A 20451-nucleotide genomic window follows, 5' to 3' on the forward strand; every position below is an offset into this window, starting at 1 on the left:
AAGTTCTCAGTTCAATTAATTTTCAAAAACTGAACACACCTCTTTAAGCAGCACCTCAGAAGTTCTTGCTCACTTACTTGCCGTTAATCACTGCCCACTGTCCACCCCTATCCAAGAGTAAGCAGTCTATTTTCTAATAGCAAAGATTCATTTTGCCCATTTTTGTACTTGAATGAGATCAAACGGTATGCAGTTTTATGTCTGATTTTCAGCCATATTCTTACATGCAATTATAGATCACGTGTTCTCACGGCTGTGTACTATTCAAAACTCCGCTGTATTACTTTCCTATTCCTGCTGTGACAAAGTACCACAGATTTAGTGGCTTAAAACAACAGCTTCATTATCTTACGGTTCTGATGGTCAGAGGTGAGAATTAGATCTCCTTGGGCTAAAATCAAGGTGTTGTCAAGGCTACATTTTTTTCTGAAGGCTCGAGGGAGGAATCTACTTCCTTGCCTTCTCCCGTTTCTAGAGGCCACCCATACTGCTTGGCTTATGGCCCCCTCCATCCTCAAAGCCAGCAACGGCTGGTTGACTTTCATGTCACATACTCCAACTCTGACACTCCTGCCTCCCTCTTCCACACCTACAGGACCTTATGACATTTGCCCACCCTGGTAACCCAATACAATCTCTTTAAGGTGATGAAACTCTTAATCCATCTGCAACCTTATTCCACCTTGCTATGTAAGATAACACACTCACACAATGTGGACACCTGAGTGTTTGCCTTATTCTGCCTACCACACCCACCACATATCCGGCTACTGTACTGCTGATGGGCCCTTAGGTTGTTCCAGTACAAGAGTGTTGGTGAGCATATTTCTGTTGAGTATAGACACATCAGGGGACTCCTCAGGTGGCTCATGGTAAAGAATCCACCTGCCAGTGCAGGAGATGTAGGTTCGATCCTTGGGTTGGGAAGAGCCTCTGGAGAAGGAAATGGCAACCCACTCCATTGTTCTTGCCTGGGAAGTCCCATGGACAGGAGGCTGGCAGGCTACAGTCCATGGAGTTGCAAAAGATTTAGACGCAACTTGGCGACCCACTCCAGTATCCTTGCCTGGAAAATCCCGTGGACTGAGGAGCCTGGTGGGCTGCAGTCCATAGGGTGGCAGAGTCAAGCACGACTGAGCGACTACGAGACAGACTAGAAACTAAACAATATAACCGACCTACAGGCTAGGTGGCCAGCTTTAGCAAACTCTGCTGATTCTCCCTAAAGTGGCTGAGCAAATATAACACTCCCACAGCCACATGACGGCTGTTGGTAAAGAACCCATCTGCAATGCAAGAGATGACCTGCAATCCCGGAGACCTGGGTTCGATCCCTGGGTCGGGAAGATGCCCTGGAGAAGGAAATGGCAACTTACTCCACTATTCTTGCCTAGGAAATCTCATGGACAGAGGAGCCTGGTGGGCTACACTCTGTGGTGTCACAAGTCAGACACGGCAGTGCTAACCCACCACTCCAGCACATGTAAGCTCCCCTTGTGCTCTGTGCTGCAACACTTGGAGTTTTCCGTGGCTCTCACGGACACCACATGCTTCCTTGCCCCTATGCCTCTCTTCATGTCTGCAGTGCCCAAAATGTTTCACCCAGCCATCCACTCATTTCCATTGCGGTTCCCCAAAAGCAAAACACAGTCGGACAAAATCAGGCCATTTTCTGACCCAAATCATGAATTTGTGTGGCTATCCAAGGGCACTTTCAGTTCAGTTCAGTTCAGTTCTCTCGCTCAGTCGTGTCCGACTCTTTGCGACCCCATGGACCACAGCATGCCAGGCCTCCCTGTCCATCACCAACTCCGAGAGTTTATTCAAACTCATGTCCATTGAGTCAGTGATGCCATCCAACCATCTCATCCTCTGTCGACCCCTTCTCCTCCTGCCTTCAATCTTTCCCAGCATCAGGGTCTTTTCCAATGACTCAGTTCTTTGCATCAAGTGGCCAAAGGATTGGAGTTTCAGCTTCAGCATCAGTCCTTCCAATGAATATTCAGGACCGATTTCCTTTAGGATGGACTGGCTGGATCTCCTTGCAGTCCAAGGGACTCTTAAGAGTCTTCTCCAACACCACTGTTCAAAAGCATCAATTCTTCAGCGCTCAGCTTTCTTTATACTCCAACTCTCATATCCATACATGACCACTGGAAAAACCATAGCCTTGACTAGACAGACTTTTGTTTGTAAAGTAATGCCTCTGCTTTTTAATATGCTGTCTAGGTTGACCATAACTTTTCTTCCAAGGAGCAAGCATCTTTTAATTTCATGGCTGCAGTAACCATCTGCAGTGATTTTGGAGCCCAAAAAGATAAAGTCTGTCACTGTTTCCACTGTTTCCCCATCTATTTGCCATGAAGTGATGGGACCAGATGCCATGATCTTAATTTTCTGAATGTTGAGTTTTAAGCCAACTTTTTCACTCTCCTCTTTCACTTTCATCAAGAAGCTCTTTAATTCTTCTTTGCTTTCTGCCAGAAGGGTGGTGTCATCTGCATATCAACAAACCTATTACTTACAGAATCTTATGATAACAGCAATTTCAGGGGCCACATAAACTCCCTCCTCCCACTCAGAGCCATTAAGTCACAGGCACCACAGTTGGTCTAGCATGTGCCCTCCAGAAAAGCTTCCCCAGATCTCTCAGTTAGACCCTGCGCCCCCGTCTCTGCTTTGACAGCACTCAGCTCTACCTTGCCACTTCCTGGGTCATGTTAGAATCCACTGTCTCTCCCACTGCACTGCATCACAGGGGCAGAACCAGGAAGACTGGATGTAGCTCCAGCCAAGCCCAGGTCCTCCTGTGTTCCTCAGTGACAGGCACCAGCACCCTCCGCACATTTCCATCCAGGAAGGAACAGCTTCCCTGACAGATGATCCTTCTATTATTGGACAGGTCTGATCCAGTTCAGTACATTTACTAAGAGCCTTCTCTGTGCCAGGCACCATATGAAGCATCGTGGGAACAGAATATGAAGAACAGCTCCTGCCTTCAAGGAACTCAGGTCTCCAAAAGCCCAGAATCAGTCCTCTCCTTTCCTGCCATGGGTCCCAGAAATACAGAAACAAGGGCCCTCCCTCCTCCACCTCGAAACAGGTACAGTCAGCCAAGGAGTGAAAGGAGATATTGTCAACACACTCACTACAAATTAGGAGATGGGATTCGTGACATAAATAATCTCCAGTGACAGAAATGAGATGGCAGCCTGGGGCAGGCATGTGGGGGACTGACTGTTGAGTGGCAGGAGAGAACTTTCTGGAGTGATAGGGATGTCATACATCTTAATTGGGGTGTGAGCTTCAGGGATGTAGAAATCTGTCAAAGCCTATCAAACGGTACACTTGGTAGAGTTGACCTGAAGAGAGACACAGACTCAAGTGTCCCCACTGCCTCTCACTGCCGCTCACTCACTTGCTGGCTCATCTCAGCCCCAAGCCACCATCTTTCCAAATCTCTGTTTCTGCCAGTAAGAGTAAAACTCTTACTCTAAGCCAGAGACAGGGGAGCTCCCTGGCTGAAGCAGGCGTGGGAAAGCTGGTGTCCTCAGAGCCCGTCCCCTGTTCACAAGGACCCCAAGGTGCCACCACTACTGCTGAGGCCCAGACAGCTCTGACTGGCTCTGACTACATCTATCTCTGCTTGAGACTAAATATATCCTCCCTTTCCTCCAAACCAGATGGTTTCTAGACTCGTCTGGAAAGAGGAGGCTGGGGAAAGCGAAGCAGAGACCAGGAGGAGGGCCATGTCTCTCCTCTTCGCCCTAGTTCATTCAATGCAGCACACACAGCGAGCGTTCAAGGCTGCCATACAAGACCCCTCATTCAAGTGCTTAATAAAGCCTGGATGAGGCATGAGGTTTCCACTAAGTCCCAAGGGCTTTTCACCAGCAAGAGGCAGAAGGCCCTGGACCCAGACTTCCAAGCTGTACGGTATGCCTAATGGGTCCTTATGCCCAGGAGATGGGGAATGGGGGAGGGAGGTTACATGTTTAATGTTTCCTCTCCTCTGACCAGGCCAGCTTCCATCTCTGCTTTCAGTAGTCGCCTGCATCTAGGAAGAACCTTTTTAATACACACACGTTCCAGTCTCCGCAGTTTATAGCAACATTTTCATCCACATGGGAAATTCAGGACACATGCTCCCTACTGTGAATTCATTCAGTTAAAATATCTTGATGGATCACAGCATGGACAAACCCCAAAGGGCAGCGCCCCCTCTGGGAGAGGCAGGCAGCGCTTGACACACACCCTGAGCAAAGTCCCCTGGTAGGAACCTCACCGCCCCAGGGCTGCAGCCCATAGGTACTGGTGAGCTGGACCACGCTGAGGATTCCCAGAGCCAGCCATGAAAGGCAGGAGCCAAGCCCAGAGAAGCCAAACGATAAACCTGTCATTGCCTTTTTCTGCCCTCCCCTCCACTCCCCATGGTGGTCTCAGGACTAAAAGAAAAGAGGTGATGTGACCACAGGAACTGATGGAGTTGAGGAATAGGTTCTGGGGAAGAAAGAAGAGCCTCGGATTAGAGCCCCAGGAGCTGTGGGGGAAAAAGCAACATAAGTCACATATATAATTTAATATTTTCTAGCAATCACGTTAAAAAGATAAAAAGAAACAGGTAAGATTAATTTTAATGATATAATTAATCCAATATACTAAAATACCAAGGAATCAATATAAAATTAGAGACATTTTTATATTCTTTTTCTTATAAGTCTTTGAATTCTGGGGTGTATTTCACACTTAGAGAACATCTTAATTTAGACTGGACACATTTCGAGTGCTCAGTATCCACATGTGGCCAGAGGCTACCATATTGGGCAATGCATGTGGGAGAGCAACAAATGAGGACAGACTTTCTGGTGGGGAGTATGGTGTGTTTCAGTGGGCACCAACCCTCCTGGGTCTGAACACCGTTCCTGGAGGGCACACCACGCTATCATCCCAGAGCCAGCACTGGGCATCACTGGAGAAAGTCCTATGCAGACCTGGGTCCTAGCTAGGAGCAGCACAGCATCGTGCAAAAGATGCCACATGGGGCTTGAGAGCCAAAGCCAGACTGTGGAGGACTTGTGTTTGGCTCCCATGAGTTTTGGGGTTTTTTTTTAAGTGTCATTGTATTTTTATTTTCCTTTATACTTGGCCCTGTTCTTCCCAATTCACCCCTCCCCCAGTTTTGTGGACCTATTAGTTTTCCCCTCATGTGATAGCTCCCCTTTATTCTCATCTGTTTGGCTGTTCATTTGAAGATAGCCAGTGGGAGGAACTTGTATTACGATCTGTTTTTAATATTTATCTATTTATTTGGTTACAGGTCTTAGTTGAAGCATACAGGGTCTTCAATATTCGTTGCAACACGCTGGATCTTTAGTTGCAGCACGTCGGATCTAGTTTCCTGACCAGGGATTAAATCCAGGCCCCCTGCATCGGGAGCTCAGAGTCTTTGCCACTAAACCACCAGGGAAGTCCCCCCCATGGTGTTTTTAAATCTCTCAAAGCTGTTGTTGTTTTCATGACTTTACACTTCCTTCCTGGCTCCTATAGACACTGGGGTGTGTGACCCTGCTTAAGACCACAGTTCTTAAAGCCCTGGATGTTAACCTTGACTCCACCACTTTTTAGTTGACAATGGACAACATTAAACTCTTCATATGTATCTTTTACTATAAAATTGGGGTTAAGAATACTTCACAGAGATGTATGACTTTAACAAGAAAAGGAATTAATTGGCCAGCACAAAGCTTAGTACATAAGCACTCAAAAAATTGTGGTATTAATTCTTCATTCAGACGTGAATTCCTTACGGCCCCTATTATATTCCTCTTCCAGTATTGGAAAACTGGCAAGCACACGGGCAGGAGGAGCTCTTAAAAGCATCCCCGACTTTGGTGCAGAGGAATGGCTTCCGCACTTAAAACAGTCTGTTTCTGTTCTTTGTTGCCCACGGATATGGCTCTACTGAATTAAACATTCCTTGGGGCCGGAGCATCGAAAATTTTAAAAGACTGACTTCCAGTAATAAAAGGAGAAAGCTAACAATGACACCAAGGGCCCCTCCTACTAATGTGCATACTGGTTCCAAGGCTGAAGACTGGGGATCCGGGCACTGGATGCTTCCAATAAAGGATAAGATATTCATATCAACTAGGATCAAGACCTGGCCACTGCTCAACCCCAGTTTTTGGTTTTGCTTTTTATAGGGAACTGAAGAGGCTAGGACATAAAAGCAGCACCTATCAAACCTGATGGTCCCACCCCAACCCTCTAGCCTAGGTCTCAGGCCTCTTCACCATTCCCACTCTCTGTGCTTCTAATTCAGGAATCTAGGGGGGGCAAACATGGGCCACCTGCCATGGGGCACAAAGGCCCTGGCGGGGGAGAGAGCCGGCAGACTCTTCCCAGTTCCCTCTCTTCCCGCCGTGTGATGCACATCTCCTCCTTCTCTCCGTTCTGTTAGTGATTGATGCTCACGTGCTCATCACTGGACTAGACATCTTGAGCCTCTTCCTGTTTTTCAGAGTCACTCCTGTCCCTCTACCCCTTTTCCTTTCGCATTACTGAGTTTCCCATGTGCTGTTAAGAGTCCCTCCACACTTTAAAGGAACAGAACTAGCTCCTTTTTCTATTGCAAATAATGTGAACTGGTCCTTGGGGGATGAGGAGAGAGTGACAGACGGTCTGAGCAGCCCCTTAGGGAGCTAACACAGCTCAAGAGGAACACAGAGGCAGGTAATGGAGCAAAAACAAGAGTTTTTTATTTCTATTCTGGATGGAACTCATTTGTTATCAAAAATAACCATGTCAGCATCAGTAAGCCGCTGATTATAAAATGTGTCCTTGGCAGAGACAGAGAAAGTTAACATTTAATGACTACCTGCCATCTGCCAGGCACTAAGTAAGGCTAGTGGAGCTCAGTATTCAGCGGTCAAGGACTCCTCTGGGATTCTTATGGAGGCTCTGAAATCTCTTCCTTAGAAAAATTCAAACACACACAAAATTTTACATAGAATTACAGGAGCAAAAGGTTCCTGAAATCACAAACTCCAGATGAAAACCTTTGTGCTAAGCCCTTACATGTGCCTCTTGAGCATGGCATCGTTGAGATGGCATCGCCACCCACTACTCCCTTACAGAGTGGGGAACATGCCCAAGCCCACATACGTAAGTGACAGAAACAACATCTCAACCAGAGTTGTCTAAACACTGCAGCTTGCTGGCCTAGATGAAAATGTCACTTGGTTTTTACTGTTACTATAACCATCACTCCTTATTTTTAAGTGAGGAAATAAAGATTATGTGAGAAACTGAAATCTGGGCAAAGCATTCTAGACTCAGCCAAGGGAAATCAGGAAACTCAAAATTCCCAGAGGTTCCAATCCCATTTCCAATCAGCCAAAAAAGCCCCACTCCCCCTGAACCCACCCACCCAGCTGGAGAGCAAGCCAAAGACACACTGTTCTTAGGTGTCACAGTCCTCAGAACAAGAGGCCACCTCTGTCATAACAGCTCAGTCAAACTTGAAACAAACCATTTTTTTAAGAGGCAACCTCTCTTTAAAATAATCCATCAGTCAAATGTAAATGAAGAGACTGATCAAAGCCTATAGATATGAAACAAAAGAAATTTAATTTCAGAATATTACATGAATATAAAAGAAAAACAATACATGTTTCTTTACAGTTACATATATATATAGGATATAGCTGAATAAGAATGAAAAAATTAAAAATGGTTAGACAGTTAAGAAACCTTGCTTCTCTTGTTGAACGAGCTTGGGGGTAGTGAAAAGGCAAGCCTTGCTATGAAGAAAGGACCCTGGGGCAGGAGTGTTTTTCCCAACCAGTTCTGCTGGTCCCCAAACGTGTCTGGGGGAGTGCTCAATGGCACTTTAGCATCTGCTGTGGCAGCGCACACTCCAGTTTCCATGGTAACCCGAGCACTCAGGCTATCAAGTCTTAACTCCACCTCCTCGCCAGCCCTCCCATCCACTCTCCACCTGTAGAAACAGCTCAGCATGACCTGCGGAGGAAAGCCAGCTTTCCCACAGTGAGTTTTAGATCGGATTAATTACCACTGGTCTGGAAAGCTTGTGTATCTTATAAACCTGAATCTTCCCCAATTTCTACAGCAATCCTGCCAACTGCTGGTATCCAGCTTTGGATCCAGGTCCTGTCTTCAGTACCAAGGCTTCCAGATGGATGCGGGTCTCTCCTGGGGAAAGGAATTCTACTCAGAAAAGACTTCAGAATGAGAGCCAGCCTCAAGCATCTGTGTGAGGCTCTGCAGGAAGTAAGGAAGCAGATGAAGTCGAGACCACTCTGCTACCACAGGATGTCCTTGAAGGCAGTGTTTTAAACCGTATCCTAACAGAGGTTTCTATGAGGAAAGCTGAACAGAAACACTGCTGTTCCAGAGGAGAGAATGGCTCTGCTCTGACACTCTGCAACCACTGGCTTTCTTACAAGCCAACAAAACAGCCACCGCTGGAACATCCAGTGATCACTGCAGTTAACCCCAAATTGCTCTGTTTCCCAAGGTAGCCCACTGTCATTCCTGACTACGGAAGAATCGTTAGGGGTAATGAGCTGGTGGAGGGTCAACTACAGTTTCAGTTGATTCATGAGGTACCACCTCCTTGACTGTGTTTGGCACTCAGGTACAATCAGTATCATCTAATCCTCTTTCATTGCTGCAGTGGAGTCTTTCCAAGCAGGTGCGCTGCACCACCGTACCAAGTTGGAAAGTTAGAAAGTCCAGCGCCCAAGGTTTTCACTGACTCAACCAGGATGGCTCACCCAGTGCCAACTGATCTGAATTAAGGAAGTGGTCTGCATTTTTTATGCTTGACCCCACATAAGATATACTGCCCCCATTAATATTACATCAAAATCTACTGCAACTGACCCCAGAAAGAAAGGAAAATTTAAAAACAAGAGGCATTTCCAAAGAAATTGTTTCAACATGAAAAACAAACAAAAAACAGATTTATTAAATATTACATATTTTTAAAATTGTTTAATACTGGCTCAAAAATGCCTGCCCACCAAGTTAGAAGGGCAACAGTATCCTCCTGTAGCAAATGCTTAAAGGGTCTTTTTGTTCTCCCTAAGATTCCACAGGATTAGAACAGTTACATATTATAAGGCAGAAGAAGGTTATACTGTTTATTTCTCAATCTGGATTCCAACTAGATCACAGCTTCTGTTAAAAAACAAACAAGAAAAGACCTATCATACCCTTACAGCAAGGGAAATCATATTTAATAAATACTTTAATGAAACACACATACCCAAATACCTACATAAACTGCCCAAAGGGGCAAGCTATATAGAAGCACATGACAGAATCTCTCACCACCCCAGCCCCAGAGCACTAGCCTAGATTACTAAGTGCACTCAACCAACTAAATCTCAAATAGAACCTCCCTCAGACAGAACCACAGAAGCACCTCAATGACAAGGAGGTATGAGGCCACGGCTCGGCTCCCTCCACCTGTGCCAGACCACGTTTGGCAGACCACACCACTCCAGAATGAGACGCTTAGACAAACTAAGCGAGCAAGTATTGAGTTAAGGGAGGACACCATTTTCACCTGGTCATACCAAAAGGGGTCTGTTTGAATTCACTAATAGCTGGTGCAAGAAATTTTAAAAGGAAAAAAGTCAAATAGAACCCTACATGTATGAACTTGCTAATAAGTATTTTTTAAGAATGACATAAAACTACTGTAGAGAAAGGGACTTCTGAGCAGCGTTATACTCCTAACCATATATTATTCACAATCTATCAAGTTGGATGGCCAAATTTTCCATTTTTCTCCACTACTGTTGTTACAGTGGCAGAAGAAACAGAAAATGCAGCAGACAAGACTGACTTCCAGATACAAGCAAACTGTGCTCCCCAGAATCACGTTCTGTTTCCGCAATAACACACCAACAGTTTATAGACAGGGCAGAAGTCATTTGCTGGGCAACTGCCTTTGCCCTGAGGCCTGACTCAGCTCCGGCACGTGGGGTGAGAATGGTTACACGTCTAACAGAGCAAGCATAAGCTCCCTCCTGCCCCTGCTGCTCTCTGGACAGTGACGCCTCACACTGGATCAGAGCCTTGCCACTCTCCTCAAACACATGTGAACATCCCCAACGCAGTCAAAGCGCCAGCCCATCTCCAAACTACTCCCGGTGCCCGCTGTGACAAGGAAAGGGGCGGGCCAGCAGCCACTCCTGAACACAGGTGATAAACCACAGCTGCTTCCAAACAAGAACACTCTTTCCTTTAAATCTCTCAGTCCTGCAGAGAAAGATGCTCGCTTCCTTCCTCTGACTCCAGCTTGCTCTCAGGAGACGGATCAGCCTGCACACCTGATCCCTTAGAAGGATGTAGTATCATCTCATCCATCAGGAGTCATCCTGGCCATAAAGCCAGCTCCAGCCTAATCCTACTCCAGAGCTTCCACTACATACAGGTATTTCAGCAAGCCTCACGTAAACTGTTGGTGTCATGCCTTGAGTCACCGTGACTGGGCACAGAAGGCACCACATTGGCACCAGAGATGTTTTAGGTGAGAAGAATCTGAATGAAGGAAGGAGTTCAGCAACCACACGACTATTCTGACATCACTGAGAAAAGAGGAAGACAGGGAGGGAGACAGAAAGGAAGGAGGGAAGAAAGGACACAGTTTAACATCATTTGTTAAGATATTGCATCATTCTGAATTATTCAATACTGCAGGCCAAACACCTATAATCTCAGGCCCAAGAAATCATTAAAAAAAAAAAAAAATTCCCAGGAAAGCGATAAATTCTTTGGACACAAATAGGTACTGAGGAGTACAGCCTCATAAGACAAAGAGCTTAAGGTGAAAAAGAGACAAGACATCTGGCTTAGAGCCCATTTTAATTACCTATCCAAAATATGGCTTTTTTAAAAATAAGAAAAAACAAATAAACAAAAACAATACCCAACATATCCCCCAATACTATCAAAACAGAGAAAAGTCCAAACTATCAGTTAAAAATAACATCAATCCACTAGGATTGACTGCACTTTTTTAAAAAAATCACTGGAGCTGAGCACAAACTTCAAATTTTCAGAAAACAGAACCTGCCTAAACAAACACATGGAATAGGCGGAGGAGTCTGCCTAGTTCTGCTCATTGATTGTGCTGTGTGTAAGCTGGTTTGGCTGTTTAGTGGTTTCCCCAGAACATTTTTTTTAAAGAGAGAGAGAGTCGCTAGGACCGGTTTAGTAGGCAGAATCTGCAGACATCTCCGCTGAGTGAGGTTAGAGGTATCAGCTGAGTCACAGGATTAGTTGGCTTTCACAATTCAACACGCAGCAAGCGAGCTGCAAGTCCCAGCTTTTCTGTGGGTGGTCACGGCCCGTGGCCCACAGAAGAAAGAATTCTGGGTGGACAACAGGAAAACTCTGGATCCTTCAGAAGAATCCTAGGCTGAAAGAGAAAAAGGAACATTAAACACATTGGTAAATATTTCTTTCTGCAAATATCCCACCTAAAAGCTAGAGAAATCTATACTTAGTATTTTCTACAACCTGAGGGTTAGAGATCAATCCGTTGGATCACTGAAAAAGCAAGAGAAACAGAGAAAAACATCTACTTCTGTTTTATTGACTATGCCAAAGCCTTTGACTGTGTGGATCACAACAAACTGTGGAAAATTAAAGAGATGGGAATACAAGACCACCTGACCTGCCTCTTGAGAAACCTGTATGCAGGTCAGGAAGCAACAGTTAGAACTGGACATGGAACAACAGACTGGTTCCAAATAGGGAAAGGAGTACATCAAGGCTATATATTGTCACCCTGCTTATTTAACTTATCTGCAGAGCACATCATGAGAAATGCTGAGCTGGATGAAGCACAAGCTGGAATCAAGACTGCTGGGAGAAATATCAATAACCTCAGATATGCAGATGACACCACCCTTATAGCAGAAAGCAAAGAAGAACTAAAGAGCTTCTAGATGAAAGTGAAAGAAAAGAGTGAATAAGTTGGCTTAAAACTCAGCATTCAGAAAATTAAGATCATGGCATCTGGTCCCATCACTTCATGTGATGGGATACCAATGTATCCTTCAAAAATAACTTATGCTTGGGGAACAGAAGGGGAAACAGTGGAAATAGTGACAGACTTTATTTTGGGGGGCTCCAAAATCACTGCAAATGATGATTGCATCCATGAAATTAAAAGACGCTTACTCCTGGAAGAAAAGTTATGACCAACCTACACAGCATATTAAAAAGCAGAGACATTACTTTGCCAACAAAGGTCCGTCTAGTCATGGCTATGGTTTTTCCAGTGGTCATGTATGGATGTGAAAGATGGACTATAAAGAAAGCTGAACGCCAAAAAATTGATGCTTTTGAACTGCGGTGTTGGAGAAGACTCTTGAGAGTCCCTTGCACTTCACGGAGATCCAGCCAGTCCATCCTAAAGGAGATCAGCCCTGGGTGTTCATTGGAAGGACTGATGTTGAAGTTGAAACTCCAATATTTTGGCCACCTGATGGGAAGAGCTGACTCACTTGAAAAGACCCTGATGCTGGGAAAGATTGAAGGCGGGAGGAAAAGGGCATGACAGATGAGATGGCTGGATGGCATCACTGACTCGATGGATGTGAGTTTGGGTGGACTCCGGGAGTTGGTGATGGACAGGGAGGCCTGGCGTGCTGCGGTCCATGGACAGAGGGAAGGGGAGGCAGACGACAGTAAAGCACTGCAGAGATGGAAAAAAACTAAAGGGGAAGGAGGAGGAGAACAGTGTGAAGAGTCGGACATGACTGAGCGACTGAACTGAACTGAACTGCGGGTTAGAGAGTCTAATTGGGAAGTGTTTACTCTCTACCAAGTAAGCATCATTTTGTTCTCTTGCCCTAATCTCACTTTATTAAATCATGTTAATGGCAATAACACTACCTTTACTGAGTGCGTATTTTGTGCCAGGCATTGCTGAATTCTTTATGTATACTGTCTCATTCACCCTCACAAAAAACTGCATGAAGTAATGTTCTTGCCATTTTATAGGTAAAGAATCTGAAGCCTATACCAATGAACTTGCCCTAAGATATATAGCTACTAAGGCTGAGGACTAAAACCAAGTCTAACTGAACTCAAAGCTCATATTCTTACCACCACTACGTGTCTCACCAGCAAATGTTTACTAAATGCCTACTGGATGCCAGGTAGTCATTACAGTGCAGAAGAGAAGGGCAGGGGGTCACAAACATATCAAGTTTGGCCTTTGTCTTCCAGAAGAGAAACTAGTTAAAGAAGTAAGACAAAACATATGAAGTAAATAACTAAGATAAATCACATTAAATGTCAACATTTTAGCAATGTCAATAAGAGTTCAAAGGAAAAAGTACATTTGTCTGAGATAGCCAAAGAAGATTTTGCAGAGGAGGTAGGGTTTAGGCTGGCTAGAATTCTGACTGCTGAAAAGAATGCCCATTAATACATGGGTGCTAAATCAGCAGTTCTCATCCGGGAGTGATTCTGCCCCCTTCCCTGAAGGGGATATTTGGCAATGTCAGGGAGCAGACACTGGTTGTTACAACAGGAAGAAGGGTACTGGCATCCAGTGGGTAGAGACCAGGAATGCTATGAACTCTCACACAATGCACAGGACAACTCCCCACAGCAAAGGATTATCTGGCTTAAAATGTCAATAGTGCCACCTGAGAAACTTCAGGCTAAATACATGTCTTTGGGAATACACTATTGATTATGATAATAAAATTGCATTATCTTCTTCAAAAAAAAATGTGTTCCTTTAATAAAATCAACATCAAAAAAAAATCTAGTACTGTATTCATTGTGTAAAAGAAAGAGATGGCAGGTACTTGGATCTGTGGACCTGGAGACTAGACAGAGTTCAGATCTGGAGCTGCAGGCTGGGAAAGGGCATCAAACAGAGAACAGAACTGAGCTGCAGAAGTAGACCAGACTGCTAAGGGGACAGGCACGGAGGGGAGGGCAGGGACAGGCAGAGCCTTAAGACAGAGCACTGAAAAAAACATGAAGAGAGGGAAGGGGAGGCAGACGACAGAAAGGCACTGCAGAGATGGAAAAAAATTAAAGAGGAAGGAGGAGGAGGAGAACAGTGTGAAGTCATGACACCCACAGGTGTTCCCAGACAGAGCAAGCGAGCAGGGAGGTGAAGCGAAAATACCACTGCCTAGGCTGCAGACGGTGCGTGCAGCCACTAAAGACGCTTGCTCCTTGGAAGCAAAGTTATGACCAACCTAGACAGCAGATTCAAAAGCAGAGACATTACTTTGCCGACTAAGGTCCGTCTAGTCAAGGCTATGTTTTTTCCTGTGGTCATGTATGGATGTGAGAGTTGGACTGTGAAGAAGACTGAGCGCGGAAGAATTGATGCGTCTGAACTGTGGTGTTGGAGAAGACTCTTGAGAGTCCCTTGGACTGCAAGGAGATCCAACCAGTCCATTCTGAAGGAGATCAGCCCTGGGATTTCTTTGGAAGGAATGATGCTGAAGCTGAAACTCCAGTACTTTGGCCACCTCATGCGAAGACTTGACTCATTGGAAAAGACTCTGATGCTGGGAGGGACTGGGGGCAGGAGAAGAAGGGGGCAACAGAGGATGAGATGGCTGGATGGCATCACTGACTCCATGGACGCCAGTCTGAGTGAACTCTGGGAGTTGGTGATGGACAGGGAGGATTGGCGTGCTGCGATTCATGGGGTTGCAAAGAGTCGGACACGACTGAGCGACTGAACTGAACTGAACTGAACTGAAGCCAGTAGGAGGTCATTCATTATCTGTGCGCCTCCACTTTTCTGAACCACTAACATTTTTGAGAATCTTATAAAAACTATATATTCTCTCTTAAAACTCCATCAATAAAACTCCATCAATAATACCAGGAACTTTATTAGAGCCCTTAGAAAGTCCACAGTAAACAGGAAGAATCTTTGCTCTAAAACTTCTTGGTAAAATATCAAACTAGCTTATTTTTTAATGCATTTCTTTCTTCCAAAAGTAGAGCTGTCGACATAGACAGTATTTCTTGATTATCTTCAAAAATGAAAGCAATAAAAGGTGTAACTACTACAAACAAATGTATCCTTCAAAAATAACTTATGCTTGGTTTGGACTTGGATGATACAAGTAGACATCTTTAGACACATACACTCCAAACCCTGAACTTGGCTCAGTCAGTCAATTGAGCCTACAAGTCAGAGGCAACAAGGAAAGAAGAGAGAGTTCAGATCATTCATTCAAGGATAAGTAAGAAGACCATACTGAAATCTAATTTCGTAGAAAAGAATAAAGATTCATCTGTAAGGACTGGGCTTTTGTTCTCCTTCTATTGCTTATATCTCAAACAGTAAGTATGCTTGTATTTCAATGGTAAAATGAGCATATCAAACCAGAAATTACTTCATCTGCCATGCAAGCCTTATAGAACCAGACCACGTCTTGCCCAGTTTTCCTTAGTAACAATTACTACTGTCTGTTAATGCTTTAACAATCACAATGTGCTTTCAAAACATTCTTTTAATTGAGACTCACTAGAAATCTAAGAAGTAGATACAACTGTTAATATTATCTCCATTTTTGGAGGAGAAAGTGGGTTGAGAGGGAGTGGCTGGTCCTAACCACAGATCCCCTGGCCTTTCCAGTGAGCCATGTGGCTTCCTCAGAGAAAAGCGCAGCAGTCGGTGCCCTCCATCGGCTGAGCCTTGGGCCATCAGCAGTCTCGGCACTAAATTATCCTTTTTACCCTAAATATCCTTAAAAACATGTTGTATGATCTGATTTCCGAGTCCTTTAGCACAAGCTCTTTATTTGGAAATCCTAATTGAATAAACAAAGCTAAAGTCTACACAGAAAAATAACACAATTGTTCCATGTTTGCTGAGCACCTTCTCAGCACTCCTGTACTTGGTTTCACAAGTTAGTTTACACTTGCTTTTAATCTGCTTAACAAGTACTCTTAAAATATCCTTCCCATGTGTCCTGTCTGTCTGAGGATTCAGGAACCCTGTGGGTCTGTGTTCACAGCTCTGCCCTCAGCACCTGGGACAGTTCTGAGTAGATGTTCAGGAACCATCTGCTACATGAACTCCAGGGTAAGGACCCAGCCTTGTAATTTTTACATCACTTCTAACTACCACCATACCACACTAGGAATTCAAAACCTGCTACTGATTGACTAGATGCAGAAAGGAACTACATTCACTGGGACATGCAGAATAAGTACAACTAGTACCTTTTTTCCCCTCTTTCTTCCCCTCAGGCCATTTCAGTCTTGTTGGTGTCATCATGACAGCTGGAGAGCCAGAAAATAACTGTAACAAGAAAATTTCAGAGTGGCTTAAATGTCCTAATGTCATTCCTATAAACAGATTTTGCTAACAGAGGAATTATTTACTTGTTCAATTTCAATATGAAGAGTTTTACCAACATATTCATATCTCATTAATCTAACTGTTTTATTGCTGGCTTAATGAAGTAGCCATTCCTGGAGGGATGACTCCATGGCTAATGCAGCGCCAAGCAGGCCTGACTCAAATGTTGCCCACCCTGTGGAGCCTCCCAGTAAGCACTGCTCCCTCCAGGACTGTGTGTGCGGAGCTATTTCACTGCACTGGTCATTTCTGCCTATAGCTGGCTATGTCCTCCCTGAACTTGAAATGTGTTTGTTGAATGAATCAATGAAAGCCTACAGAAAGAAGACAATCAGCATAAATGAAAAGATCGAGAAAAAAGGCTGAAAGGCCCAAAGAAACACAGTAAAACAAATGACGGCATGTTAATTTTCTTCTGTTCCACAGATGAACACATACAAAGAAAAAGTACAAACAGCTGTATCTTACTAAGTCCATATTTTCTTTGCTGGCTCTCTTCAATTCACCAATGGCTACAGAATCCGGAGTAGGGTACTTGTTTTTCTTTTCTGACATCATCTGATTTCCCAGGACCTTCCGCTGATTTAGGAAAAGAAAATATTTGATTTATAAACAGCTACTATATCTATATTATATATACCTATACTGGCCTTCAAAACTACAGTTTCTTAAGTTAAAAAATCTCAGCTCTCTGATAAAGTCCCACAGGAATCTTACACGAGAGGTCAAAGCATGTTACTAAAATTCCCTTTCTTTAGGTGATCACTATTCCTTTAGTCCTCTATCTAAAGGACCGAAATGTTAAAAGAAACTTTATAGTCGATTTAAACCAACCAATATGGGCCAATTACAATGTTTCTGAGGCCATAAAAGAAATGCCAGTTACCTACCAGTATAATTTTTTCCCTAAAGACATGTCTCTGGCAGCTTTTAAGAGTCCCTCCTCCCCTCCCTACTAAGAGACACTTAACACAGGGCCCACTCTAAGATTTTGCTTCCCTGTCATGTCTTCCTCACACAGGATTGGAAAATTCAGAAAAATTCTCTAAGAGCTCCTATTATAACCACAAGAGGATACGGGCCTTCTTAAAAAGGTCCTGCGACTATACTGACATTCAACGCAAGACTAAAAACCCTTTGATCTCTGAACAGCTTAGAAGCTGATGTAACCTACTGTAACAGCTGACAGTGACAATTCTACCATCTTTGAAGAAATCCTCTCTTTCTTCTCCTTAGAGAATAAATCTGAATTCCAAAAAAAGAACATATCAAAACTAGAACATTAAACTTTACAATATAAACATCAGTAGGAATATTCTGATGCAATAAATCAGAGGAATTTTGGAGGAAAAAAGTCTAGCCAAAAAAAGGTATCAAAGCAGGAAAGAAATCAAATAGCTAAAACACAGAAATGCTGGAAAAATAAGGCCAGTCCATCTTCCTTTCAGAAGTCAGATAAGCTGAATAGGGGAGGCCAGGAGTCATAGGACTAGCTATAAAGCTTCCACTGAATTTTTAACAGACCTTTCACTATTCCTTTGCTGTCAAGCAGAAACCTACATCGTTTATTAGCTTGAAAGTCTCCTCATTTACAACGAAAACACTTAATCCTTCTGTCCTACAAAACTTGTTAACACTGTGTCTAAATTATTGTTCTGAAATGTTATCTCCTGATAGAATTATAAGCTCTTTTATAATTCTAAAGTTTTAAATTCTCTCTCAGTAAAGAAGAGGGCAGATGCCAAGAGAATATTATATTCTTACCTTTCAAGCAACAATTAGCAATACTTCTAGAACCAACAGCAGAAGAGCTCACTATGAAGAAAAAACTATACCCATCTAACTTCAGTTAAAGGAACATTTGTTTGACTAACACAGAGAAACATTTATTTAACTATTACTTTTCTCAGTACAACCATCTCTACAGCCAAGAAGAATGACAGACCTTCCTTGGCTTCTTTACGCCTGGAGATCTGAACCCCCATAACCAGCTATCTACTCCCACCTGCTGGTAATATCCCTTAGTTACAAGTTCAGATCATCCACGAAGACTGGAGTAAACTGAATATACAATCATGGCAGCAACAGCACAGAAGTATATGTTGCATTTGTTTTAAAAACAAGATTTTTAATGAAGTTTTAGACGAAGAAAAGAAAACAACTGATTAAAATTTGAGGTTTACCTAAAAGCCACTAGGCTATCAGAAAATCTATTTCTAGTGTCGGTCAACTTTTTCACTTCTCCTTAACTTCAGCAACCTGCACAGTAAATCAGGAAATGTCTGTCCTTAGCCCCAGAAGACAGCAAAGGACCTTTATTTCTCTTACCCCTTACTTCTCAAATCACAGAGTCCCTTCTCTGATTTGAAACACAGCAGAACGCTTTGAAAATTAAAAGCATTTCCAAATTCTATCCTTTTCTCTTTATAAGTGAACCCTTTACAGAACCCCAAGGAATGGAGTAAAACTGTTTATGCCTAAGAAGAGCCAGACTGTTAGACTTTCTCACGATCGATGCTGAAAATGCCAGCACAGCACGCCTACCTTGATGAGGCCACTGAAGGACCGAGAGCGAGCCCTTTTCCGCGCCGGGGGAGTAGAAGGCTCGCGTCCCGGTGTCTGGGTCCCAGAATGCTTATTAAACTAGAAGCAAACATCGAGAACATTCTGTTACAGTCTCCCATCAAGAGACAGCATTCTGTGACAATTAATAACTAAATGCAAATACCCAGAGACGTCCAGGAATAAGTGAATGTGTACATACATGGATTAGCAGGCTGGCAAGCAAATCACAAAGGCAGAAATTATGCCACCAAGAAGTCAAATTTTATTAAATTAGCCTGAGGGTAAGTTAAATACTACATACCCCAAAGCAATCAAATTGGAATCAGATCAAGCTTCTAGAATTAGATCTAACCACCAGTTTACAGCAAATACAGAGGACTAAGGAACATCTTAAATAATACCACAGGAATGCAATCAGCAAAATCCTGACTGTGGGAGACAAAACAATCTGCTTTCTTTCACAAATAAAGTGCAAAGAGAGCGGGAGGATGTGTGTCTGTGTATTTAAATGCAATGTGGTATCTGGACTGGCCTCTAGAACAGAAAAAGGATGTTAGTGTTAAAACTGGTAACATCCAAATAAAGTCTGCAATGTTAATAGTAATGTACTAATGTTAACTGCTTAGTTTTGACAACTAAGGCGGAACATTAGTTAACATTAGAAGGAACTAGGTGAAAGGTATGTGGGAATTCTGTACTATCTTTGCAATTTTTCTCCAAATCTAAATTATTTCAAATTTAAAAGTTTAGTCAAACAAACAAGCTTCAGCAGTTTTTAGGGAAAAAAAAAACAGGAAGGGGAGAGAAAGGACCTATGTATTAAAAGAAACCTAGTAGCTGTATCAGCTTCCCCCAGAGCATGCATACCCTTTGGTCATGCCACTTCTAGGAAATAATCTGTAAAGAGAATATTTATGAACAAAAATGTATAAAGTTAAAAAATGCCTAACTTCCCCAATATGTGCAGCAGAGGACAAACTATATATGTATCAGGTTACAGACAATGAAATACACAAGCATTAAAAATGCTCATAGACTTTTAATGACACGGGAAATGTTCTGATATAATGTTACATGAAAAGGGTAGGGTATTTTAAAAACGGAATATATGTTTTTACTTCAACTAAGCAAAAAAAATGTGAAACATATATTCATGGAAAGAAATACAAGAAGGAAATACTCCAAAATGTCACCAGTAGATTATAGATGATTTTTAACTTCTTCTTGACACTCTTCTGGAGACTGCAATATTTCTGCAAGTGAGTATTCATTATTTTTATAATGATGGAGAATAGTAAAATTATAGTTTTTTTCCAAAAATAAATGGCACTATTTTAAATGCAGGCAGGGAGTTTACAAGCATGCATGAGAAAACACTTATGCTATAATGGTTAATGAAAAAGGGAGAAATGAAAGTATATGATATGATCATAACTATGTCAAAATATATCCATAGGAAACAGACTGAAAGAATATCCAATATGTAA

General features: G+C 43.1%; 1 protein-coding gene across 1 annotated transcript in view; it reads right to left on the reverse strand.

The window, feature by feature from the left end:
• Nucleotides 1–11160: 11160 nt before the first annotated feature.
• ARHGAP19 (Rho GTPase activating protein 19) overlaps nucleotides 11161–20451 on the reverse strand; it is a 58605-nt gene continuing 49314 nt past the window's right edge. The window contains exons 9-12 of the mRNA XM_052660970.1: nucleotides 18944–19042; nucleotides 16868–16978; nucleotides 16261–16339; nucleotides 11161–11455 (exon numbers count right to left, since the gene is read on the reverse strand). Coding sequence (XP_052516930.1) covers nucleotides 11451–11455; nucleotides 16261–16339; nucleotides 16868–16978; nucleotides 18944–19042 — 294 coding nt within the window. The 3' untranslated portion in view covers nucleotides 11161–11450. The remainder of the gene's footprint in view (nucleotides 11456–16260; nucleotides 16340–16867; nucleotides 16979–18943; nucleotides 19043–20451) is intronic.

This window comes from Budorcas taxicolor, chromosome 23 (assembly GCF_023091745.1).
Source record: "Budorcas taxicolor isolate Tak-1 chromosome 23, Takin1.1, whole genome shotgun sequence".
NCBI lineage: Eukaryota > Metazoa > Chordata > Mammalia > Artiodactyla > Bovidae > Budorcas > Budorcas taxicolor.